At 39.5% G+C, this 27,064-nt stretch overlaps 2 protein-coding genes across 5 annotated transcripts in view; one reads left to right on the top strand and one right to left on the bottom strand.

Annotated features, from left to right (window-relative positions):
- ABCC6 (ATP binding cassette subfamily C member 6) overlaps positions 1–9,543 on the bottom strand; it is a 59,591-nt gene extending 50,048 nt beyond the window's left edge. For all 4 annotated transcript variants that reach the window (XM_027839642.1, XM_027839644.1, XM_027839643.1 and 1 more), the window contains exons 1-4: positions 9,463–9,543; positions 2,144–2,320; positions 384–509; positions 67–204 (exon numbers count right to left, since the gene is read on the bottom strand). In XM_027839642.1, coding sequence (XP_027695443.1) covers positions 67–204; positions 384–509; positions 2,144–2,320; positions 9,463–9,516 — 495 coding nt within the window. In that variant the 5' untranslated portion in view covers positions 9,517–9,543. The remainder of the gene's footprint in view (positions 1–66; positions 205–383; positions 510–2,143; positions 2,321–9,462) is intronic.
- Positions 9,544–14,692: 5,149 nt separating this feature from the next.
- Positions 14,693–27,064, top strand: part of LOC114025706 (nodal modulator 1) — a 50,358-nt gene continuing 37,986 nt past the window's right edge. The window contains exons 1-7 of the mRNA XM_027839175.1: positions 14,693–14,851; positions 19,483–19,572; positions 21,728–21,773; positions 22,697–22,797; positions 22,906–23,012; positions 25,377–25,449; positions 26,678–26,830. Coding sequence (XP_027694976.1) covers positions 14,693–14,851; positions 19,483–19,572; positions 21,728–21,773; positions 22,697–22,797; positions 22,906–23,012; positions 25,377–25,449; positions 26,678–26,830 — 729 coding nt within the window. The remainder of the gene's footprint in view (positions 14,852–19,482; positions 19,573–21,727; positions 21,774–22,696; positions 22,798–22,905; positions 23,013–25,376; positions 25,450–26,677; positions 26,831–27,064) is intronic.

The following is a 27,064-nucleotide window of genomic DNA, read 5'->3' as shown; positions in this document are numbered from 1 at the left end:
ATAAATATGTATGGAACTGAACTGAACTGAATTGCACACAGTCTGGGTTCCCAAGTTTCCACTTACTCCTTGCTGGTCTTGGTACACTGTGATACTGACTTGGGCCACCATGGAGAAGGAGCAGAGTAGCCAATAAATGAACAGCACTCCTGATGACTGGATGCCCTTCTGTCTCTCTGAATGAATGAGGAATACCACCAGGATCTTAAACGAGAAAAGCAAGAGCAAGGGCATTTCAGGACCTGAAGAAAATCCAAAGTCTTCACTCCCAAGAGAAAATGAAAACACTCCTGCACCAGGCTCACATTTGGTTTTCTCTCTATCCCAGCTTGCCTTACTGCCTGTAGGAGACATTCTAAAAGAAGCTAAGTTCTTGTTATTACCATGGTGATGAGCCATATTGTAGGTCTGATCAGGAATTCAGGGTCTTGAGGGGTTCCTCCTTTGATTTTCCAAAGAGTGAAGATTATGTTAGAAAAGCACAGGAGGATCAAGGTGAATCCAAGAACCTAAGAAGAGCAAGAAAATTCATTTGAGTTTGGACCAGAAAAGCAGAAAGCCAAGGTAATCAAAAGCCATGTATTGATTTCCCACACGCCCAGTGGATAGAGTGTGGGACTTGGGAGTTAGGAAGACCTGAATTCAAATTCTGTCTCAGTACTAGCAGTGTATGACCCCAGAAAAATCACTTAATTTATCTCAGCCTCAGCTTCCTCATCCGTAAAATAGGGATAACAATAGCACATACCTTAGAAGATTGTTGTGAGGATCATAAGAGATAACCTATGTAAGGTGTTTTGCAAACCTTGAAGAACCACTGAAATACTAGCTATTATTATTATCACGACATTAGAGTAAGCACAAAGGAATAATCAAATTGGAGGATACTGAACTGGAAAGGCACCTTAGAAATCATTTACAGCAACATTTCCTTTTATAGATAAGGAAAGTGAAGGCCCAAAGATGAAAAATGATTCAGGGAGTGACACAAATTAGGGGTGTGACAAGGACAAGGAGACAGATCCAGCTAGTCTTAGAGGAAACAGAATAAACCTGGGGCCTTGAATCCTAGGGAGATGAATGAAGACCAGAATGGAAAATGATTTGCCATCTTGAAGAGGATTACTGCTCCCTCATTACCCTTCTTTGCCGGCACAGGCAAATAAAGCTATTATTACACATAGAAAAAATAATAGCATTCAAAGAAGAAAACATCCTGCATTGCCAACTATAGTTAAACAAAACATCAAGATTTGAATTACAGGTAGATAATAGTGCCACCAAAGACACTAATCAGAAGCAAAAAAAAAAAAAAGGTGGGGGTAGTGGTGGCAGGGAGTGAAAAACTGCATAATAGGGGCAGCTAGCTGGAGTAGTGGATAGAGCACTGGCCCTGAAGTCAGGAGGACCTGAGTTCAAATGTGGCCTCAGACCAAACACTTGACACTAGCTGTGTGACCCTGGGCAAGTCACTTAACCCCAATTGCCTTTAAAAAAAAAAAGAAGAAGAAGAAAAACTACATAATAAAAGCTCGTTCAGTTTCTAATTATACCATGCTTTCAAGACTGAAGTTTAAGAGCCACCTCCTTCCTTTGTGAAATTTTTGGACAAAGTGACAGTCTCTGATTAGGGAAGACCTAGGTTTGAATCTTGCCTCAGATACTTCATAGCTGTATAACCCTGGGTAAATAACTTAACCTCTCTGAGTTTTAGTTTTCCTATCTGTAAAATGTGGATAATAATAGAACCTACATCATGGAGTTGTTGTGAAGATCAAACAAAATAAAGTATGTAAAGGGTTTTGTTAACCTCAATATACTATTCTGTAAATATGAACTATTGTCTCTGCAACTGTTATAATCTCTCTCATCCTTTGAACTACTTATGCAATTATAGTAAACTATAATTTACCCTTTAGTTACAGATTGTCTTATGTTGTTCTCTGATTATTCCATCAGTAATAAGTGCCCTCCCCTCCCCCATTAGACTGTAAACTTCCTTGAGGAAAGAGAGTTTGACTTCATCTATATCCCCAAAGTGTTTAGCATAGTGTTGAACCCATGGTAGCTGGTCCTTGATAAATGCTTATTGTTAAGTTAACATCAAACTCATAGCAGGGCCAGGAACCCCAGCAGCTGCTACCATTTTAATCTTGAAGAGGCATGACATCCGAATATAGCCCTTGTTGTTGTAGCGAAGGTAGAGGAAGTAGATGGGGCTAATGACCCACAGGTAGATTGAGGGGAGCCAGGTCACAGCTGCATTCAAGAGGCATGGGCTGAACATCTGGAGTCCCAGCACCTGGGTCTCATTCCAAATCTGTACCAAGGCAAACATAGAGATGGATTATTATTGGGGTATTCTGGTATCAAGGTTGATTTATCCTAGATGTAGGGGTTCTGAACTTGGGGTTCATTAACATGTTTTTAAAAAATATTTTGAAAATTACATTTCAGCAAAATTAATTTCCTTTGTAATTCTGTGTATTTTATTTTACTATTACTGTGAGGAGGTCCATAGGTTTCATCAGTCTACCTAAGGGGTCAATGACACAAAAAAGTTAAAGACGCCTGCCCTAGAGGATCACTGGGTACATCTCTGGTGATCTAAAGGCATACTTTTCAATGTGCAGAAACACCCTCTTGCAACACAAAGAAGTCAATCCAAATGGGCTTTAGCTAAACATTTGACTTTTTCCTGGCTTGGACTGAAGTCAGGGCTGCTACTCCTACCCTCGTGAACTACCATTTTCTCCTATGATGATCCAGGTCCCTCTCACCTCTTATCCCAGGTGAGAAGCTAGTTCAGAACTTGACACTGGCAAAGGAAAACTATACTTCCTAACCTACATTCTCTGAGACCAGCAAATAAATACCCTTTTCTTATCCCCATCATCATAGTCAAGCTTGTTCCTTCAAAGGCCTGTCTCTCTTGTACCACTGATTTTCATCTGTTCTCCCTGTCCCTCCTAATATGCCATGGCAAATTATGGCAAGGAGCTTGCTTCATTTAGTTATGAGTCTCTTGTAGTACTTAGCACCGTGTGTTGTACAGAGTAGGTGCTTAATATATGTTTGTTGAATCTTACAAGTGTATAAGGGGACTGTGGAATGAAAGAAGTTAGTAAATAATATCATAGTGATCAAACAATCAGTAAGTATTTAGATTGTGAGCTCCTTGAGAGCAGGGACTGTGTTTTGCCTCTTTTTGTATCCCCAGAGCTTAGCCCACGGTTCCTGGCACACACTATGCACTTAATAAATGTTTATTGACTGTCTATTAAGTACTAACTATGTGTCAGACATTGGTGTTTGGATCAGAAACTTTTCAATCAACCAACAAGCATTTAACAAGCACCTTCTACCTACTTTGTGCCAGGTACTATGTTAGACACCTGGATACAAAGTCAAAAATGAAATAGTTCCTGCCCTCGAGGAGCTTATGGTCCTTGAATGAATGGAAGAAAAAAACATTTATTAAGCATTGACTATGTACAAAGCATCATACTAGGAGCTGGGGATACAAATAGAAAAAACTAAGATAGTCTCTGCCATCAAGTAGTTTACATTCTAATAGGGAGAGACAATATTTGTAGAACGTTTTAGCAGCAAATCACATGGAAAGTTTCCATGGTCCCTAAGGTGCATTGTTAATCATATGGTAATGCATTTGATTTAATGTCATTTCCACTGACAAAATCATATCATTTTCTGATGCTGAATCATTTGACAAGGCCAAGGACTTTGATGTTGAGAAATTTGTTTGAGCTCTTTTTCCCCTGGGACTGAGTTGACATAAAGCGAAGAATGTGCCTGTATTTTTGTGAATATGTTTATGCTTCTGTTCTTGCTATATCTTCTCAGTAAAACCCTCTTTTTGTAAAAGCTAATAGTTGTTAACTGATTAAATGATACTGTGGTGCCAATCACTGGGTCAATCCATGATATTGTGCTTTACTACCACCATCTCCAACTGCTGATCAACTGGCACCGACAGGCAGATGAGCACAAGAGTGGCTGCATCCCCTTACTGACTGGTCCAGCTTCCACATAGCCTCACAGTCATCATCTGGGGAAGTATCTCATGTGAGGGGAGGCCATGCAACCCAAACAACTGTCAATCAACCACCACACAAAGTACAAGCAGATCAGCCCTGAGGGAGAGTCAGGAGCCAGCAGCGTGTGCCAAGCAAGTCTCCTTAGATCTTGGTGGTGACAGCCCAGGACTCTGAACCTAAGAGCCCTGGTAATAGTGACATTTAAAAAATGACATTAAAGAAGTGGCATTAACAACTGTTTTGCTGCTGTACCATAAGGACCATGTGACTTTTTCATCTGACCCTCCATATGTGTTGTCTCCTTTATTAGAATATGAGGGACTTTTTTTTCTATTTGTATCTCTAGTGCTTAGCACATGGAAAGCACTTAATAAATGAACAAAGGTTCATAAGGGAGATGTTAATTATAATAAGTCATTGATATTGTGAAAAAACATACCAGAATAGGGGCTCAAGCCAATAGCATTAGAAAGACACCATCAATCCTTCAGGGGTGCATCTAGAACCCTCAGGGGAAAATCTAATCTTGCTCTGGGAACCCAACTTGCCAGTGAAAGTGGTATTTGGGTCAAGGACCTCTAGACTGTGTCAAATTCTGGAAGGCACAATTTAAGGGGGGCATTGATAAGCCAGAGAGTGCCTAGAAGATGATGATGATGATGATGCTGCTGCTGCTGCTGCTGATGATGATAATAACTGCTTATATTTCTATAGCACTTACAATATGCCAGTCACTGTGCTAGGTACATACACATTACATTATATAATGTACGTTATATAATGTAATATACATGTACATACACATTAATGATATACAAAATATACCTTTTATTATTCAAGCAGGAGGTAATGATTGGGGAGGGTTGGTGGTAGAGCCATGATGGTTAGGACAGCAGCTGCCCATATGTCACAGCAAGAAGAAACCTGGTCAGTATAAGTAGATCTTGGGCAGCTAGGTGGTGAAGTGGATAGAGCCTGGAGTCAAGAAGATCTGAATTTAAATCCAGTCTCAGACATTTATTAGCTGTGTGACCGTGGGCAAGTCACTTAACCCTGTTTGCCTCAGTTTCCTCATCTGTCAAATGAAAAAGAAGGAAATCTCAAAGAGATAAACCTCTTATCAGGCTATAAACATTTCAATTCCAGGCCACTGTCCAAAAGTTCATACCACTCCCTCCTTCTTTTCTTCCTTCTTTCCTACCACCTTTCCCACCCAGGAATGTGAATAAAAGAAGATTTAAGAAACAGATGAATGCAGAGATCAGCCATTTGTAATACAAGCATTCCTGGAGAAGGAAATCACAAACCACTCCAGCATCTGCCAAGAAAACCCCAAATGGGATCACAAAGAGTCAGACAAGACTGAGACAACTGAACAACAACATAGGAAGGTCTAGTAGAGTCTTTCTGGTGGGATGAGTGAATATGACTTTGAGGACCCAGAGCTGGCCTTAGGAATCCCCTTTCAAAATGCAAACCACCCCTGGAGGGGTTGTACCTTCAGTAATTAAATCCTATAAGATAACATTTGTCATTGACAGCTATAGAATCAGAGAACTGGAAGGGACCTAAGTGGTCCTCTAGTCTAGTGACGTCAAACTTAAATAGAAACTGGGGGCCACTAATCCATACAGAAGGAGCCCCGCAGGTTGCATTAACTTAACTTATTAAATATTTTCAAATTACATTTTAATCTGATTTGGAGTATGTAGCCCAAGGGCTGCATTTTGGACACCTCTGCTCTAGTCCAACCAATAAATGAAAAAAAAAATCCTCACTATCACATACTGGTCATCCAATCTCTGATTTGAAGATCTTCAAGGAGAGTGAAGTCACCATTTCTTGAGTGGATAGAGTAATAGACCTGGATTCAGGAAGATCTGAGTTCAAATTCAACTTTAGATACTAGCTGTGTGACCCTGGGCAAGTCACTTAACCACTGTCTGCCTCAGTTTCCTCATCTGTAAAATGAGGATAATATAGCACCCAACTCCCAGAATTGTTGAGAGGATCAAATGAGATAGTATTTGTAAAGTTCTTGGCATAACGCCTGGCATATTGTAAGTGCTATAGAAATATAAACTATTATTATCATCATTATCATCATCTTCTGGGCACTCTCCAGCTTATCAATGGCCCCCTTAAATTGTGCCTTTCAGAATCTGACACAATACTCTAGAGGTCAGATGAGAGTAGAATATAGAGACTTATCACTACCCCATTTCTGGAAGCCAGGCCTCTCTCAAAGCAGCCCAAGATTGCATTAGCCTTTTTGGCTGATACATCACGTTGCTAACTGACACTGGGCTTTGAGTCCCCTAAAAACTCCCAGATCCTTCTCAGAACAATTGCTGTCAAACCAGCCACCCCCATCACATAGTGGGGAAATTAATTTTTTTGTACCCAAACTTCATTTATTAGATTCAGCCCAATGTTCTTCTCTGTCAAGATCTTTGTGAATCCTGTCACCCAGTGTGTCATCTGTCCCTCTCAGTTTTGTGTCATTTGCATATTTGATGAACATTCCTTTTATCCAGGTTAACTGTCAAAAATGTTAAATAGCACAGGGAGGCCAAGTTACAGAGGGAGGAATATGAGTGTGGCTCAGTAAAAATAAAGTCAGGAGTGCAATAACACAGAATAAGTTGAGGCTGGTGAGGAAACTAAAGACACAAAAAAGGTTTTGGGTATTTGTTTGTTTTAAGGTATATTGAGAGGAAAAGGAGGATTAAAGAAGGGCTGGGACCTTGGGTTAGAGTGGATGAGATAACGATAACAGTTAATAGAGAGAACATAGAGCTGTTTCTGTTATTCTAGACCCTTTAAAACAATTCTCTTTTTAAATTCAACTTTATTTTATTTTCAGGTCTGCATTCTATTCTCCCCAACCAATAATCCCCATTGAGAAAGTAAGAAAAACTAAACTCCTGCTACAAACACATTTAGTCAAGCAAAACAGATTCCAACATTGGCCTAAAATCTTACATCTAACCCTGTTTCTTTTAAATAAGGTTTACTCCTCCAGAGTCAAAATCTAGGCATGAGTTTTATCCCACCAAATCTCAGTGCCTGGGGTGGAAGAATAAAAGGGAGCTCTAAGGAAGAGTTCCTAGAAGAAAGGGGATCTTGGGCCCCATTGGGGTTCCTAAAGAAAGGGGTGTGCGCCCAGCTATTTCACCTATTTCCCAACGTCTGCTGACCCTCCTGTGCTTGTATTAGAAATTGCTGACCCCTGCATTCACCTATTACTTAAACCTTCTTTTATTCCCATTCCTGGGTGGAAAAGATGGTAGGAAAAAAGGAAGAAATGGAGGAGAGAGTGGTATGAACTTTTGGACAGTGGCCTGGAATTGAAATGTTTGCAGTCTGATGAGAGAAGGTTATCTCATCTTTGATCTGTATGACCTATTAGGAAGATTCTCCAAAAGGGCAATGATAGAGAATACTATTATTATTATTAAAAAAAATGTAAAACTCTTTGCAAATCTTAAAGCACTAAATTCCTGCTACTGTAATTAATAATGTTAATGATACAGTATTAACAATACTATATGTTGTCAAAAACAACAATAATAGCTAGCATTTATACAGTGCTTTAAGGTTTGCAAAGCATTTCGCATATATCATTTGATTTGCACAACAACCCAGTGAGGTAGGTGCTATTACTATCCTCATTTTGCTGATGAGGAAACTGAGGGCTTAGAGAGCCAAAATGACTCCCCTGGGGTCACGTAGCTAGTAAGCATATGAAGCAACAAATATAAAATAATAAACAATCGGAAATGTCCTTTTCCAGCCTTATCTCATATAACCTGCATTCACTAACTTCCAGCCAAAATGGACAACTTAGCCATCCTCCAGTCTCTCTTACAGCCATTTCCCCCCCAGCTAGAATATGTTCATTTCTATCTCAGTCTGTTGAAATTCTTCCTTCAAGTCCCAGTTCAGGTACCACTTCCCCAAGAAGTTTCCCCTGATCTCCCCAGCTCCAAGTGCTTTATGTCTCCTACTGAAGTTTGGAACTTATCTTTATTTTTAACTACAAAATCAAATCAAGATATATTCTATTTGTGTATGTGGCTTCTCTTTCTTACTAGTGTAAGAATGGCTGAAAATCAATTGCACAAGAATCTCCTCATTGGTGGAAATTGATTACTCAATCTTCCATGATTATGTTAAGGTGGAGTTGGTGAGAGCTTGAGGGAAGAGAGATTCTGAATCATACCACTTCTTTTGGGAACCAAAAGACCAGGATTTTTCTCTCTCAAATTCTCACCAACTCTGTCTCCCTCCTACCTCCTCCCTTCTCCCCCCTCCCAACACACAGGATGGAGTAATGAATCTACACCTATGAGGAGAGTCTAATGCAAATAAACTTTGAGCCTCCAGTTACATTACACTGCAAATGTTCATTTGTTTGCTTCATTTCTTAGCATTTAGTATTGTAAATATAGTAGGAATTTAATATGATTGTTTAATTGAAAATGACTGCAAGTAGGTTTGTCTGTTTATTTCCAATCTTGAAAATATTAAATGAGGGTAATTTTGTCTTGGCATGGGAAGAGGTATGGATCAGGGCCTCTGGGAATCTCTTTGGATATATTAACTATATACACAGCTAGCTCTCTTTCATGAATGAGTTATAGGCAGTCACTGGCAAAGGCAGGGGCCAGGACAAAGTGACATCTCCTAATCCCTAGGGTTCTGTGACTCTCAATCCCAGTCTTAAGTGTCAGTCCCTTTGCTTTGTCTCCACTGAAAATCTCTGGTCTGTACGCTTATGCTTATGTCCTGGGCCTGGGTGTACAAATTCCTGATAATGGTGTTGTCAGTTTTAATGGTGGGGAAAACCTCTAGGAGAGAGGTCCCTGCCCTAAGCCAATGAGGAATTCTCTGGGTCCCAGGGAGCTGATGTGATGCATAAGATAAGGCAAATCCTTTATAAGACTCCAAGTTGCTCCGGGAAGCCCCAGTTTCATAAAAGGACTTGCCTCTTTTGCCTACTGCACTTTCTTCTCCCCCTCAACTGCATGGTGCCGAGAGCTAGAGCCCTGAAGTGGAGAACAATCTCTATCTGCTTCTCCTGTGGACTCAGAGATCCAGGAGCCATTGTCCTGGTGCTAGCCATGTTCAGGGAGAGCTATAGGATTTGGGTTGCTGGAACTCCAAAAAGGGGAGCAAAAGAAGGGCCTCCGAGCATTTGCAAACTTACCACCAACGAGGCTTGCATTTCTTTTCCAGGGTGAAGCATGCATAAGGCTGGGACGGGATAATGGGGTGCAGAGGAGGGGTCCCCTCTCCCAATTCTTTAATACCTCTCCCTACAAGTCCGAAAGCCCAGCTCCTCAAGAGGTTGCTCAGAAGTAAGCAAGGAGTTGGGGAAGTAGGACCAGAAAACACTTACCCCGATCCCCAAGAGGGGATTGCAGACCCCGCTGACAGAGCCCACTACAACCATTTGGACACGTTTATCTTGTTATGTCTGACCTTCTTGCAGAGCTGTCCTGGTAGCAAAGCTTGGGTTCCCAGAACGGAAGGGACATTGTTGGGGGCGGGGTCCTGGTAAGAATTCAAAGTGCCTCATCAGCAGACCTGGGGCAAGGTCCAGCTTGGGGCCACAGAGTCTACTGTGGGGCGGGGTAAGGGGAACTGGAGAAAATGGGGCTGGGGCATGGAATAACCCCTCCCAGCTTGCTGCTCTATCTCAGAGTGGGGCAGCTGATGGTCCCCTTCCTAGAACCCAGCGCAGAGAACCCTGCCCACAATGGACCTTTTGGTCTGGCTGTTGACTTACTGACTCAATTCTCTGAAAAAGCCAGAATGCAAGTCTCCAAAGAGACTGTGGAATAACTCTAAAGGAAAAAAGGCAAGAAGTATCAGGTTAAACTGGATCGCAAGGTGCTTTTTTGGGAGCTCACATTTAAAAAAAAAAAAGAATCTGGCAAGGGTTTAGCGTGGAATGGTTAAAGTGGTTAGATGGTCCTTACTCTTAAATTGTCACAATGTCCAAAGTTTTGTTAGCAGCGTGATCCTAAATTTGAAATCTGCAGTTCTTAACTAGCTTGACTTATTTCAAAGGTTAAGAGGTTTGGCCTTTTAAGAGCTTGGGAGGAGGGGGTAGTGCTGAGGAGATAGAGGGTGTATTGGAAAGTTGAGGACAGTATAATCTAGGGGAAACATTTATGTTCATTCTCCTAGTCTACTTTATGTCTCTGGAGTATCATGGGATCAAACGTTTAGTACTTGAAGGGACCTTCGAGGCAACTGAGTCTAACATCCTTATTTTACAGGTGAGGAAACTGAGGCACTGAGGGGTTAGAGTGTTAAGTGCAGTTTGTATCCAGTTCACTCTAAATCCAGCACTCTATCTACCACTCCATGTAAATATTTAATTTTAGATAATGGGATATCTATAGTAGACATTGGGTATCCCCAGCAAAGTTGGGTCCAGATACTGGACAGAAAATGTCCCCCCCTCAGGACTCAGCTAAAACCCCACCTTCTACAAGAAGCCTTTTTTGATCCCCTAACTTAATGCTAGTGTCATTCCTCTAAGATTATCTCCTATTTATCCTGTCTATATAATTTGTATATAGTGGTTTACCTATTTTTTATCCCATTAGGCTGTGACCTCCTTGAGAAAAGAGACTGTCTCTTGCCTTCATATCCTATAGTGCTTAGCACAGTGGTTGACACATAGCAAGTTCTTCATAGTGTGTCTTGACTTGATTAGATTTGCTCAATAAACATTTATTAAGCACCTACTACAGCCCAGGCACTGTATTAAGCACTGAGGATACAAAAAGAGGTAAAAGATAGTCCCTGCCCTCAAAGAGCTTATAGTCTAGCCACCTAAGTCCTTTTCTGCTTGTTCAAGTTTTTCTTTCCAGTCTGTTATAATCAAAATTAAAGGACTCTTAAAAAGGCAATAATTCCTGAAGTGGGAGGAGAAGGGGAGGGACGGTTGTCAACAAATCTTCAATGGCATTAGAGAAAAAAAACCAACTCTAGGACTGACCTTTCTCTTCCTCATTGATTTGTAAACATACCCTCTCTCTGATCCTGCTGTTGAGTCAGGGTCACAGCCATAGCTGTCCTGAAATCAGATAAGTGAAAGGAGATGGAAGACCCTGTTTGTATGTATAACTTATGGTTAGGAGAGGCGGGGTGTTCATATGCTACATCTTGGTCAATAATTTGTTCCCTGTGTGAACACTCTGAAAATCTCACTGGGATATAGTTGGGCCAATATCCCAGAGCCACAAACAACTTTTCCTGAAGATCTGTTAGGATACTGGGCAGCATTGTGTTACAAGGCAAAGGACACTGGCCTGGGAGCCAGAAGCTGGTGTGTGTGTGTGTGTGTGTGTGTGTGTGTGTGTGTGTGTGTGTGTGAAATCCTAGCTCTGTCATCTGTTAGTTCTTGGACCATGATCTTCCCTCTTCGTGGGCTTCAGTTTCCTCTTCTGTAAAATGAAGGGGTTTAATTGAATGATGTGTGGCACAAGTTCTTTGTGTTGAATAACTAAATATAGCAGGGGTTGGATTGGAGTACAACCCATGGGGCATGTACAGAGCTTCCCTGGCCAATTCCAAGGCCAAGTGTGGTTCAGTTTTCTGGATGATGTACTGGGTGGTCTCTTGCTCCTCCCAGAGAGAACCTGCTTTGAACCAGGGAGAATTAGCAAATTGGAGAGGCTAAACTTTTTCCACCTCCTTCAGTGAGGATGACGAATCTCAGAAATGGAGCTCTGAGGAAGTCAGACAAAAAGTTTTTGTTAATCCTCTGCCAAATCTATTTGCCTCTTCTCAATTATCATCCCTCTTGACCTCTGCATCCTTTGACACTGTTGATCCCCTTCACCCAGATCCACTGGGATTTCACAATATTGCTCTCTTCTGATTCTCCTCCTTCCTACCTATGTGACCACTCCTTTATTGCTAGGTTATCATATATGTCATGCCCACTAGCTGTGGGTGTATCCTAAGGCTCTCTCCCAGAGCCCTTTCTCTTTTTTCTCTACATTCTCTCACTTTGGTGACCTCCTCTGCCCATAGGTTCAGTTATTATCACTGTTCAGATGACTTCTAGATCTATAAATGCAGCCCTAGTTTCTTTTGAGCTCCAATCTTGCATCACCAAATACCTACCGGACATTTCAAATTGGCTGACTTGTAGGCATCTCAAACTTAACACCTTCAAAACAGAAGCCATTATCTTTCCCCTCAAATGCACCCCATTTCTGACTTTCCCTATTGCTGTTATTGTTGAGTCGTTTTTAGTCAAGTCTAACTTTCCATTACCCCATTTGAGGTTTTCTAGATTCTAGAGCGGTTTGCCATTTCTGGAGCTGAGAACGGCTCATTTTATAGATGAGGAACTGAGGCAAACGGGGTTAAGTGATGTGTCCAGGTCACACAGATAGTAAATATCTGAGGCCAAATTTGAACTCAGGTCCTCCTGACACAGGGCTAACACTCTGTCAACTGAGCCACCTAGCTGCCACTCACATTGCTGTTGAGGGCAGTTCTATTCTTCTAGTTATCCACCTCTACAATCCAATGAATTGTTAAATCTTGTCTTTTTCATCTCCATGATATTGTTGGTATAGGTAGCCTTCTCTCCCCTCACAGAGACCCACCTTAGTCCGGGCTTTCATCACCCAGACCTTCTCTATAGTCTCCCTGCCTCAACTCTCTCCCCATTGCAATCCATCCTCCACAAAGATGCCTAAGTGATTTTCCTAAAATACAGGGAGGAAACAAGTATTTATTATGTGCCTACTACGTACCAGGCACTGTGCTAAGCACTTTATAAATATTATCTCATTTGATTTTCACAGTGACCCTCGAAGGTAGGCCCTATTACTACCCCCATTTTACAAATGAGGAAAGTGAGGCTGATTGAAGTTAAGTGATTTGCCCAGAGTCACACAGCTAACAAGTATACAAGGCCAAATCTGAACTCAGGTCTTCCTGACTCTAGGCCCTGCACTCAATCCACCTCGTTGTCTAAGGTCCGATCATGTTATATCCTGACTCAATAAACTTCAGTGGCTCCCCATTACTTTTAGGATAAATATAAATTTCTGAGATTGGCTTTTAAAGTTCTTTACAACCTGGTCCCTTCCTATCTTTCCGATCTTACACATTACTCACCTCCATTTACTTTATGGTCCATCCCTGCTGACCACTTGAGGTTCTTCACTCAGGACACTCTTGTCCTTGAGCCTTTCCACTGGCTGTCCCTCTTGCCTGAAATACTTTCCCTCCTCTCCACCACTTCTTGGAATCCCTGGTTTTCATCAAAACTCATCTTGAGCACTACCTTCTTCATGAAATCTTTCCTGATTCCGCAGCTATTAGAGAGCTCTCTCCCGAAACTATCTTGTATTCATTTTGTATATATTCATTGTATTCATTTTGTATATATTCCATGCATACTTATTTAACAATTATGAGCCAATGCTGGGCTCATTGGGCTGGGGAATAGCACCTTCTTCTTCTCTGCTACGGGGCTCCTTTGCTCTGTATCCATACATGTGGTCTAGACGGGATTCAGTTCCCTGGGAGCCTGGTCTTTAATGAGAGGGGTTAAGATCCCTCTTCTTACACTCTTTGCCTCTCTACACCCAGGGGTGTGGTGTTAAGTGTTTAACAATCATCTCTCCACCCCACCTCCCTACTTTTAGGTTTAATCTGAGTTGTTAACATTTTCTCTATTACTTTCTTAAGTTTTTTCTTTAAAGAAAAAGAGAAAAAAAGAGGAAGAGTTGAAGAAAAAATTCAGCAAAACCCTTCAATACAACCAGCTAGGTGAAATGGATAGAGAGCTGGACCAGGAATCAGAAAGGCCTGCATTTAAATCCAGCCTCTGATATTAACCAGCTGAGGGACTCTGGGAACTTCCCTACAATTTACTCATCATGGACACAATAACAGCACTTACCTCCCAAGGTTGTTGGGAGGATCAAATGAAATAATATTTGTAAAGTGCGTTGCAAACCTTAAAGACCTATATAAATGCTATTATTATTATCAATACATGGGAAAAAAATTGAAGCTATTGGCAGTGTTCCGCATCTATTGACCACCCCCCCAACCCCTTCCCTTCAAACTCCGCAAAGAGTGGGTTGAGGTGTCTTCTCATAAGTCTTTTCTGCTGTCAAACTTGTGGTTGTTCTTTCCATTTGCATAACTGGCATTTAATAAATGTTTCGTTGAACGTCATTGGAGAAGCCAAGGACAGAACCCAGGAGTCCCAAACACTTTGGCTCCAGCCCTATATAAACACTCAAGTTAATCTCAGAGGAAGGACAAATTATCGTAAATTACAAAATAAAGGAACCTAGCCCAGTACGCATGCGTTAAACGCAGACCGCACAACTCTAGGTCTTCTGAATGCGCCTGCGCATTGTCCGATTTCAGAGGGAGTGGGGCCGAAGGGACGAGAGGGAGCTGAGCAGAAGGGCGCATGCGCTCCTGGGCTAGGGAAGGGGCGGGCCTGCGCTGTCCGTGTCCGGAGGCGGAAGGAGCGCCTTATCTTCTTCAGGGCTGGGCTGGGCTGGGCGGCAGCCTGAGTGGTGGCCGTTCCCGGAGCTGCGCGGGTGGCGGGGGTCGCGGAGGCCGGGGCCATGCGGACGGCTTGGGGCTCGGGGCTGCCGCCGCTGTTGGCGGCCGCCGCTGTGCTGGTGCTGGGGGGCGGTGCGCAAGTGCGCGGCTCGGAGGACATCGTGGTGGGCTGCGGGGGCTTCGTCAAGTCCGAGGTGGAGATCAACTACTCCCTCATCGAGGTGAGGTGAGGGGGACCGCGCTCCGCGGAAGGGCTGCTCCTGCAGGGAGTGAGGTCCCCGTCCCCTAAGGTCCTCCAGCGCCAGACGTCCCATTGGCCATCGTGGAATGTGGAAGAGACCTTAGTCATCCCCTTTTACAGAGGAGGAGACTGAGGCCCAGCGTGGTTCAGTGACCTGCTTAAAGGTCACACAGCAAGTGGCAGAGCGAGAGATTAGAACCCACATTTTTCTGATTCCTAAATTCGGGGCTGCTTCCTCGACCCCAAGTGGAATAATTTAGGGAGAAGTTAAAGAGCCCAGGTATCAAACATAGTGAGGAAATAAGATTTAGAGAAAGTCTTTCTGCTCAGACTTTTATTAAGTTAACGTGTGACCTGCCTCTTGTTAGGGGCTAAGGAAGAAATAAACAAAACGGAAAGATCCAGATCCATATTTCAGTAGTTTCCTGCCTAAAGGAAAAAAAAATGTACTTTAAGTTATTGAATGCTTTATGTAGACTTCTTATTGTTTCTGAGGTGGGAAAGCTAAACTTAATTCAGAGTTCTATATCTAAATGTCAAAGGTACTGCAACTTATTTCTTATTTGCATTTTCACATTTTTTTTTTAGGTTTGTATGGATTTAAGTTATATACTAAGCATGGGACTTTGAAGTGCCAGAGACTATGCCCCAGACAGTGGTTTCTTTATGATTCCTGTTATCAGAATAATGTTTTTAAATGCATAAAGCAAAATACATAGGGTTGCAAAAGAAATCAATAATATTGAAATGCAATTGTCAAACGTTTCAAAGCAGACCCCTGGCAAGAGTGAGTGAGATGAGAAGGGGCAGCTGATATGAGGGAAGGGAGATGGAAGAGAGAGAGAGAGAGAGAGTGTGTTGTGTTTTGAGAGAAAACCTTGTTAGGGCTGGTCGGTCAATCACTCAACAAACATTTATTAAGTGCACACTTTACACGTGCCAGGCACTGTGCCAAGAGCTGGGGATATGTACAAAGGGAAAAGTCAGCACTTGCTTTCAAGGAGCTCCCAGTCTTATGGTGGAGACAGCTTTTGAACAGCTATATACAAATGATACTTGTATCCATATCTATAGTTCATGTATAAGATACTTATTTACACAAACATGATTTATCATATGTGTGTATATATGTATATGTATATTTATATATCTGATGAACTGGAGATAATGAACACAGAGAAGGCACTAGGGTTTATTTTTTTGGAGGGAGGATTGTGGTGTAAGATTTTTCATTATAGCCTTCTGGAAAGGTAATTGGGAGTTAGTACAGTGGATAGAGTGCCAGGCCTGGACAGGAAGACCTGAGTTCAAATTCGGCTTGAGACACTTACTAGCAGTGTGACCCTGGGCAAGTCACTTAACCTGGTTTGCCTCAATTTCCTCATCGGTAAAGTGAAGCTGGAGAAGGAAATGGTCACCCACTTTAGTTTCTTTGCCAAGAAAATCCCAGAGGGGGGTCCCAAAGAGTTGGACACAACTGAACAGCAAAGGTTCTGGACCCTGCCTTATTTGACCTTGCCAAATATCTGTCTCGATTTTTCTACTTGTAAAATGGCAGATAAATCAGGAGATAATATAAATAAAATACTCCATTTATTTAAAGAAGTCGTTTATCAACTCTAGATTATAGCAAAACGTGGTGTATAGGTCTTTGGAGTGAGGGAGAAAAAAACCTGGGTTCACATCCCATCTCTAATGCTTACTAGATGGGTGATTATGTTTGTGACCATGGGTAAATCACTGCCTTTAGAATGTAAGTTCCTGGAGAGTAGAGTGTTTCATCCTTTGTATTTTAGGCATAGCACAGTGCATGGTACATAGTAGGCACTTAATGTTTGCTAGTTGATTTCCAAGCTTTAGTTTCCTCATCTGTAAAATGGGTTTATAATAATTCCTACCTTACAGGGTTTTTCTGGAGATTAAATGAGATTCTGTATATAATGCTCTTTAGAGTACAACATACATATAATCATAGAGTACTATGATTATCCTGAAGACGTTTGGGGTGGAGGTTAGGGGTGCTGGGACCCTGAGAATGCCAAGGCAGAGTTGCCGGAAATGAACTCACACACTCAAGCCATCTTTCATTCAAGAGGCAGTTTATTGTAATGTCCATAGAAGCGGATGAACTTGGGGAACTTGAACCCTAATGGGGTGAATTTAGAACTTACATAGAAAAGGGGCATGGGAAAGGAATGCCAGGGATGCTAATTAGGTAATCTCAGGGTCCTGGTGTCTTTGGGAGCTATGGATGGGAAAGTGTAGGGAGTGTACCAGACGTAGAGGGAGTTGTCAGGGGTATGGACTTTGGGGATCTGGTGGAAGAGTCCTTGGGCCAGCCAGGGGCAAAAATCCTTGGGCCAGACACCCAAATCTGGTAAGAGAACCTGTTCTGCAACAAGAGAAAATTTTCTCACAGGAAAGGGGACCACAAGACATTGGGAGGCTTCCAGAGACATGATTTTAGGGCTGGGGTCCGAGCACCTATCAGTATGTCTGGGATCTCTGACCTTAGACCTTTAGACGTTATAACTTTTTTTTTTTTGGTTGAAGAGGTACATGAATTGTTTAACACCTAGGTAATAGGTAATAATACATGATGTCAGAGTGCTTTAACTCCTGAGAGCGAATTTTCAGCATACATATTTATTTTTAAAAAAAGTATTTTGTTGGATGCAACCTTTGCCAATAATTCATGAAATATAGATCCTTGTGGTTTGCAGATAACTGAGGCAGAAGATTTCTAGGGGAACAGCAGTATTTATAGTATAAGGTTTGTTTGTATCTTAAGCCATATGGGGAAGAATTACCAGGCTGGGAATAAGTAGGCCTTTATTTTCCGTAGACTCTGCCAACTAATAGTGTGACCATAGGCTTCACTTCACCTACTTGAGCCACACTTTTCTTCTTTGTAAAATGAGGGAGTTGAATTAGATGCTTTCTTTTTTATTGTTAAATTTTATTTTTAATTTATGGAATGAAACAAACATGTCCATAACAAAGTACAATAAAAAAGATGATTGCACATGAAACTGCAAATCTATGCACAACTTGCTATTCCTTTCAAATATACAACAAAATTATCATGTAAATTTCTTTTTTTCTCCCCCCTCCCAGATAGCTACCATTAAACATAAATAGGTGTGTATAAATATACACACCTATATATGTGTGTGTATAAAATTATTCTATACATACTTCTATTTATCAGTTCTTTCTCTGGATGCAGATAGTGTCTTCTTGTGTCCTTTATAGTTAGACTATTTATAATAGTCTAAGTAACTTATTTGTTCAAAATTGTTCCTAAAACAATATTGCTCTTACTGTGTACAATGTTCTCTTGGTTCTGCTCATTTTGCTCTTCATTATTTTGTGCAAATCTGTCCATGTTTTTCTAAACTTACTGAAGTCATCATTTCTTATGGCATAGTAGTATTCCATCACAATCATATACCACAACTTGTTTGGTCGTTCCCCAGTGGGCATCCTTGCAGTTTCCAGTTCTTTGCCACTACAAAGAGAGCTGCTGTAAACATTTTAAAGTGTATAGGTGATTTTCCTTTTTTCCTAATTATCTTCGGAAATGAACCAGTTAGTGGTATTGCTGGGTCTAAGGGTATATGTAGTTTAATAACTCTTTGGGTATAATTCTAGATTGTTCTCCAAAAGGAAAGCAGAAGATTGGAAATTAGGTGTTTTCCAAGGTTGTTTCTACCTTTAAAATTCTTTAAGTTCATATGTTTCCTATTGAGTTGAAAGTGAAAAGTGACATCACCTCTTGAAACAGAAATTCTCTATTTTTTACTCACTAATCTGAATTAAATGAGTTTATTATCACCTATTTACATTCCATGTGGTTAATCTTGTATGTGTTTATATGTGTTGAAATGCAAATTAGTCTGTATTCTTAGGCAGTAAAACCAAATAATTTTGTCATGAATTTCAGTAATTGATTTTGTTCTATTCCCCAATAAAAACCGTTTCATGACCAAATATAATTTTTTTCCTAATTTTTGAATAATGTACTTATTATGCCCTTTAAACATACATAACATTTATATGTATATATGTACACATATACATATGTATTCTTTTATATATTTCATGTTAATTAAAAATCCTTTATGTGGCATATTTAACTATAATGATTGAGAATTCCAAAGCATTCTTATTCTTCATAATATCCATGGGAGTTAACATTAAATGAATTTTCCAAGTAAGGAATTAAACTTAGTAAGAAATTAAAGAGCTGAGATATTACTATATATATATGTATATGTTTGTATAAATTATACATGTAAATAATCAGGATAAGATTTAAATAATGACTTTCTACTTGCTGCCTTTTATTAAGTTTATGAATGACCTGCTGCTGTGCTGTGGGCTAATAAGAAATGAACAAAATTGAAAGGTCCAGACCCTTATTCTAGTAGTTCATATGAAATGACATGTGTGACAGAAAAAAAAAACCTACAAAAGTATTTTAAATTATTTAATATTCTATGTAGGCTTCAGATTGTTTCTGAGGTGTGAAAGCTAAACTTAATCAAATTCTGTATCTGAGTATCAGTGCAACTTTTTTTTCATTTCAAATTTTTTATCTTTGTATAGATTAAGTTATACACTAAGCATGGAACTTTGAAATACCAAACAGACTGTGCTCCAAACAATGGGTACTTTATGATTCCTCTGTATGACAAGGTAAGAGACCGAAAACGGTTCAGTCTAATTTCATGCTATTCATGATTATTGATATGTAGAGAAGCAGTGTGCCACAGGGATTTGATCATACTAGTAGGTGATTATTGGTTCTATCTGCCTTTGACTTTTGTGACCTTAGAAATTACAAGTTTGTTTTCTTAATTATATATGAAACATAGCAGTGTTAAGTAAGAAGTAGATAACTAACAATCAGTACAGTGATATAAAGTCATTCGTTTAATTTTAGTACTTTGGTAGATTTCTTGATTTCATAAGAAGAGACCTTTTTCCATTGTTTCATAAATCCGTCATAGAGGGACTGTGCATTGTTCTGCAGGTTTTACCTGGGAACACAAATGCTTAAATTTTAGGCCATTCATCTTATTCTTTTTCTTACTCTGTGATTGATTTACCTTTGTCTCCTTATAAGATGACTTTGGATTCTTGAAGGTGATGCTGGCAGAACACAACTTTTAGCTGGTTTTGTCAAGCTGCAAAAGTGACAGGTGTGGGCTTAGGTAGAGATTGTTGTTTGATACAGTGGAAGAAAAAGCTTTGGAGTCAGAGAGCCTACACCTGTGGTTTACATTCAGCCTCTTGAATTACCTTTTTAACCTTGGCAAAGTCACTTAACCTTTTGGGGCCTCAGGTTCCTCATCTCTAAAGTGAAGGGTTTGGACTAGATGGCCTTTAAGGTCTGTTGTGGCACTAAATCTGTCATTCTGTTCCCATTTTAGTTTGGAGCAGATTATTACCAGAAGGTTGCCCATGATTATGAATGAATGAAAGAAAAAGCATTTTATGTGCTTACTGTATGCCAGGCCTTGTGCTAAGCTCTGAGGATACAAATACAAAAGCAAAACAGTTCTGTTCTCAGGGAGCACTAGGAGAAGCAACAGCCATGGGAGTGAGGGCTAGGGGAGGATATTTTGGGTTTTGAAGTCCTAGGGATAGCTCTTTTCCAGAAGTAGTAGTCCTGTTTATTGGATTACAGTTCTGGGGCTTCTAGGAATCTCACCAGTCAGGAAAATCCAGCCCAAGAAGAATTGCACAGCTCTGCCCGCTAGGGTGCAGGGAGATGCAGGGAGGGGAGCAGCAGCCAAGAGTAGAGGGCAAAGGAGAGGAAAAGGGGGAGTGGGAGCCTGCTAAGTCTAGTGAAGTTCATTCATTCGTTCATTTATTGGAACTTGACAACCCATTCATTTAACATTAACAGTAAAACAAAATGTAAGAGAAATCTCAGGGTATTGATATAATTTAGTACAAAAATCACATTTTTATCTTTAAGCAGTTTGTTGATCCATTTATTCAACACACGTTAAGAACGTTGCTTTGCACAAATACATTGCCTGAGGTAATAGAGGAAAAACAGATGTTTCTTCCTATGCTCAAGGAATTTATAATTCAACAGGGGAAATAGACATAGGATTATAGATTTGGAGCTGAAAGAGACCTTAGATGTCATGTGATCTAGCACCTTCATTTCACAGGTGAAGAAACTGAGGTCCAGAAAAGTAGTAAATTATCCAGTGTCAAAGTAAGTGACAGGATTAAAATCCAGGTTCCTTGACTCCAAATCCGGAGCTCTTCAAACATAATACAAACTAAATGGTAAATACATAAGAAAAATGTAAAGTGTTATGAGATTAGATGAGGGAGGTCTTACATCTGGCTGAACTGATTTTTTCCATTAATTGTACACATTATTATCTTCTTATTACTAGACAAATGATTATGTGGATATCACTTACTTAGCAAGTTGTTTTAAAAAAATCTAAGAGGTAGCAAGTACCTCTTAAACTCCAGGTTTTATATCAGAATTTGTTACAAATCAGATTTGTTAAATCCATTGCCTTGTTTTTGCATAGGAAGACAGAAGCCAGTAAGTTGATGCAGTTTTAGAGTATCTAGCTTCTCTGAGTTCAAATCCTGCCTCTGATGCTTATTTTCTTTGTGACATTCTGTAAGTCACTTTAACTACCCTAAGCCTAAGTTTCCTCATTTGTTAGATGAGGGTGTTTGGACTAGAAGAACTTTGAGGTTCCTTCTAACTCTAGCTCTATGATTATACTGTTGTTTTTATATTTTCTTTTATGTTTAAAAATTTTTGGTTGAATGACAGCATTAAAGCTAACTTTCCCTTTTTTTGACATAGGGGGATTTCATTCTAAAAATTGAACCTCCCCTAGGGTGGAGTTTTGGTAAGTAGATGACTAGACAGACATTTTCCATTACTGAATATAATCTCTACTGAATCTTCATGAATAAAAGACTTGTGCTGGTTAGATTGCTTAAATAATAAGGATTCATTTCTAGTTGTGGTCATACTTTTCTTGAAAGCTTCCTACTGTGGGCAAGCCAACTCCACTCAGCAGCTTGGCAACTTTACCTACTACTCCCCTATGGCAGTGAGCTACCTTTTCTGAAAAAGTTTATGATTAAGTGAAAAAAAAGTGATTATTCCCATACTTTGTTTTCTCCCTTCTGTTTCTTCCTTTGAGTGGGTAACTAGAGAAGGAGGGAGCATCAGGATGCCTTTTTATGTCTCCTTAAAGTTTATGTAGAAGAGGAAAATAGATTTTTCCCCAGACATAGTTGGAATAGCTCTTCTTGGGACTCTGTTGTTCCAGCTTTGAAGTTTGGAAATGAGGCATGGCTATGGCTTGTTGGAGTCTTACTTTTACAAAGTACCTGGTAGTGTGTTCTGTAATGAGAATTTGGGTTTAGCCGTTTTGGAGGGACATATTTCAAGGACTGTAATGAAACTGCCACCTGAAAGTTCATTCTGCTCTGAGACTAAGCTTTATATAAGTTCAGAATCTGAGGTGGTGACATTTTCCTCTTTCATGCCTATGGAGGTGCATAAATACAGTTTTTCCAAAACCTTGAAGAGTAGAATAGAATCCATTTAGTGTTGAAAGTTTCTGAATTCAACTATACATAAAGTTTTAGTACTACAAATGGACTATTTGGTGATGTTTACTAAATTGCAAATGATAATTTGAGATAAAACTCAGATGAGACACTGGTTGACATATTTTACTTAGGAAGATTTCAGTATATTAAAGATGTGAAGTTGTACTGTTAACTCCTTTCTTATTGCCTTCTTCCTTTTTGTCCCCAGAACCAACAACTGTGGACCTTCATGTTGATGGTATTAATGATATCTGCACAAAAGGAGGAGACATCAACTTTGTATTCACAGGGTTTTCTGTGAATGGAAAGGTTTGGCTTTTTGCAGTTTTCTTAGTAACATGCAGTTTTCCCCCTTGAGAACATGTTAGATTAATTGTACTTTGTTATAAATTACTAACTATGTGTTCTTTATGGCAGGTACTCAGTAAAGGGCAGACTTTGGGACCTGCTGGAGTTCAGGTTATGTTAAGAAGCATTGGGAATGAAGCTCATATACAATCTACTGTGACTCAGCCTGGTGGAAAGTAAGTTATGTCTTATTTTGCCTTGTCTTCTGGATGTATAGATTTTTCCTTTTTAACTTAGAAACCATTTCAATTTGAAGCAATCAGTCAATAAGTACTTGTTAAATACCTATTAAGTGCTAGGTGCTGTGCTGGGTACTAGGGATACATAATAAAAAAAAAAGTACAAAAGTTAATCGTTTAGGGTAGAGAGTATAGAATTTTAATGAACCCTCTTCCAGTGATCTGCTGAATTGCTTTAGGAAAAGTTATTTAACGTTTTTGAAATTAGGGAGGTGGTGTGGTATTGTAATCAGAATCTAAGTAGCTCTGCTGCTGTGATGAGGGGCAATTTGTATCATCTCTCTAGGTCTCATGGGATCATAGGCTATAGAATCAGAAGGTACTTTAGAGGTCATCTAGTTCAGCCCCTTCCTTCCCCCAGCTGCAACTTCCTTTGGTCTTCTGTTTTATTAATAGTGAGAATGTCAAAATTATTACAATTTAATATTTCCTGTAGTATTCTAATTTTGTCACTGGACCTGAATCTCACATTTAAAGTAAAAATAGCCAGGTTAATGTTTCTAGATGGTTTAAAACATGTGGGATTTTTTTGCTCCCTGCTGTCTGTTTTCTGCTATTACTGTACAGATAGGAGGGGAACAAAGGGGGCTGAGGGCCATTTGGTATTTCTCTTTGTTTCATGGGTTGCCATGCCAAAGAATTCACCCAGTAGCCAACTAATTGATGATGAAAATCTCCTTATGTCATAATAATATTCTGTATATTCATAAACCCTAATTTGATTAGCTACTTCCCAGTCATTAGATACATACTTTGTTTTTAGCTTTTTTGTTAGTCACAAATAATGCTGTTGGAAATATATGTATACATGAAGTTCTTTTCTTGCTGTGAATAACGTACTTGGGATATATTCCCAGTAATAGAATCTCAGGGTCAAAGGGTTTGAACAATTCAGTAATTTGTTTAATTCTCTTTTCTTCCTTGGAATTACTTTTAACAGGACTTGACCTGTAACTGTAAAAGTGTTTTGAAAAAAAGTGTTAAATACTTCGTAGTTCTCATTTGGTCTTCCTTCCTCCAGGTTTTTTCCAGTCTATACTGTATATAGCTACTGTAATATCCTTTTTCAAACGTTCTTTTCATCACGCCATTGCTGTTTTGGAATCTATGAGTTCCTTTTGAATTCACTTGTACTTAGTAGGTAGATCCTTAGTAAATGTTTATCTGAGACACTGTGGTAAACACAGGGATATAAAGTACAAACAAGATGTAGTCTATGCCTTCTTTGCGCCTGTGGTCTAACAGATGTTTTATTAATCGAAAAATCTTTGGGAGGCTTTTAAGAAATGAGGCAGCATACTGTGTAGTGGAAAGAACTTGGGGCAGGGAGTTAGAGAGCCCCAGTTCTAATCCAAGTTTTTTTACCTCTGTTTTTATTCTGGAGCCATGATTTCCTTGAGAGGAAAACTCCCTCTCCCAATACTGATTGGTAGTTACAACTTAGAGTCTTAGTTGGCTTGGTCACTAAGAAGTTAAGTGACTCATCTAGAGTCACACAGACAGTATGTATCAGAGGCACGATCTACCCCAAAGTCTTCCTGACTCTTTAGCCAGCTCTTTATCCTCTAGCCATGTTGCTTCCCACTACTACTTCCGTGACCTAAGACAGAATATTTCATCTGTCAGGGGCCTCTGTTTGCTCATCTGAAAAAGAACAGGTGAGATGAGATGATCTCTACCACCTCTTAACATTTGTTTTATAGTCATTGTTCTAATGCTGGAAATACTTGGAGATGAGTAACTGTACTTCCTTTTCAGCCAGCATTTATTCACAATAGTTGTTAAATAAGTGCTTTATAGTAACTAATGGCAAACTTGTGGTTATTGTCAGATTATTTTCTTGTGCTGCCAGCATGATTGGGGGTATTATTGAGAACTGTTGTGGTGTAGTGGAAAGAGTGATGAACTTGGAATCAGTATCTTGCCTGATTCAAATCTTGTCTCATACATTTATTAGGAATATGACCATTGGAAAGTCTTTTAACCTCTTCTAGTCTGCTTCCTCATCTATAAAATGGGTTTTATAACACTTATACTCCCTACTACACAGGTTTGTTCTGAGGAACTTTTTTTTTTTTTTTTTTTTGGCTAGGCAGTGGGGTTAAGTGATTTGCCCAGGGTCACACAGCTAGTAAGTCTTATGTGTCTGAGACCGGATTTGAACTCAGGTCCTCCTGAATCCAGAGCCGATGCTCTATCCACTGCGCCACCAAGCTGCCCATGAGGAACTTTAAAGTACTATATAAATAAAAGTTTACTCATAGATTAAGAGAAAGATAAACATAATTTTATATTTCATAGGTTTGCATTTTTTAAAGTTCTTCCTGGAGAATATGAAATATTTGCATCTCATCCAACCTGGACATTGAGAGAAGTAAGTATTTTAAACATGTGATTTAAATGAATGAATAAAAAAAATTTTTTTAAGCACTTATGTGCTAGGCACAGTGCTAACTGCTGGGGAAATTAAAAACAATAGAGAGATAGTCCCTGACCTCAAGGAATTTGCATTTTAAAATGGAAGACAACATATATAGGGGTGTGGTGGCCAGGGAAGGGTAAAGTCACAGAGATGGTGAGTGGAGCCAAAAGGCAGTCAGTTGACATGCCTTTTCCAGAAGCAGTGGTGATGTTGATCTGGTCACTGTTGCCAGAGCAAAAGATGGAAAGAGGGGGGTAACGCATGCTAGGAATATGTCATTTAGTCAAGGGTTGGAAAGTGGGGTGATGTGAGGAGCTATCACCAGTGAGTATAAGCTCAGGGCAAGAACTGGAGGTCTCTTTGGGCAATTGGAATTGAATCATATCTACAACAGTTCAAATTAACAAGCTTATTTTGGAATAAATTTAAGAGCATTTGATTTATGAAGTGAATTTCATTTTTTTTGGAAGTCATCTGTAGATAGGACAACAAACTATTATGGTCTCTCTCTGGTAATAATTAGATGGGTGCCGTCCATAGACAGCATGCTGCTAAAACTTCTTTAGCAATGATATATGTTATCTGTTAAAGCTTTCAAGAGAACGTTCTTTTTCCTGCTGTGAAATGATTCTGTTTTTAATTGGAGCTATTAAAAAAAGCAAATACTTAAAACTGTATAGAATGTAATATAATTTAGTTGTATTTCTTTTAAGGCAAAACTAGAAATTTAGAACAATTGTGAAAAATTTTAAAAAAATTTTTCTCTTCCTATAGCTAGTTAGGTTACTTATAATAAGATGTAAAACAAATTTGAAATATTCCAGATCTTGCTTTTGTTCTGATACTTGATAGCTTTCCTGCTTAGAAAATCATTAGACATGATTAAGCTCAGATTTGTGTCCATAAGTTTTGTATATATGTAGGTTATCACATACATAGTCTTAATTTGATACTTTATACTGTTTTGTGGTATTTTAAGTTTTGAATGTACTTATCTTATGATAGAACGCTTAGTTTTAGACTTGAGTTCTTTGTTTTGCATTCAACATGTATAGTATGTTATAGAGAGGAATAAATATGTCCAAACACAGACGGATTTTTAACTGTGTCCAAAATGTTATGCTGTGGTTGTGTACATTGAAAAAGGAAATATACCCATTAATTTTTCCTGTTCTTTTAGGCTAGCACTACTGTTCGAGTAACTAACTCCAATGCTTATGCTGCTGGTCCCCTACTAGTTGCTGGTTATAATGTTTCTGGTTCTGTTCGAAGTGATGGGGAGCCTATGAAAGGTGTTAAGTTTCTCCTCTTTTCCTCTTCGGTAGCTAGAGAGGTAAGGAAAAGTCAGATGCTTAGGGTAATAAAGAAAATAAAGGAAAAATAGAGACTAAGAAAACAATGCTAATTTAAATTTGTAGAATCCATTAATAACTGTGTAGCTGAACTACTATTTAATGAGAAATCTAAATAATAATATGTGTAGATGTGTATGTGTAGGTAACTATTTTGTATTATCTTAATTTTTCTTGAAATAGTAATATTAAATAATAATTATAATATTCTACAG

The sequence above is a fragment of the Vombatus ursinus genome, unplaced genomic scaffold (genome assembly GCF_900497805.2).
Source record: "Vombatus ursinus unplaced genomic scaffold, bare-nosed wombat genome assembly UNPS02014832.1, whole genome shotgun sequence".
Classification (NCBI taxonomy): domain Eukaryota; kingdom Metazoa; phylum Chordata; class Mammalia; order Diprotodontia; family Vombatidae; genus Vombatus; species Vombatus ursinus.
This window is presented reverse-complemented; position numbering and strand designations above follow the sequence as displayed.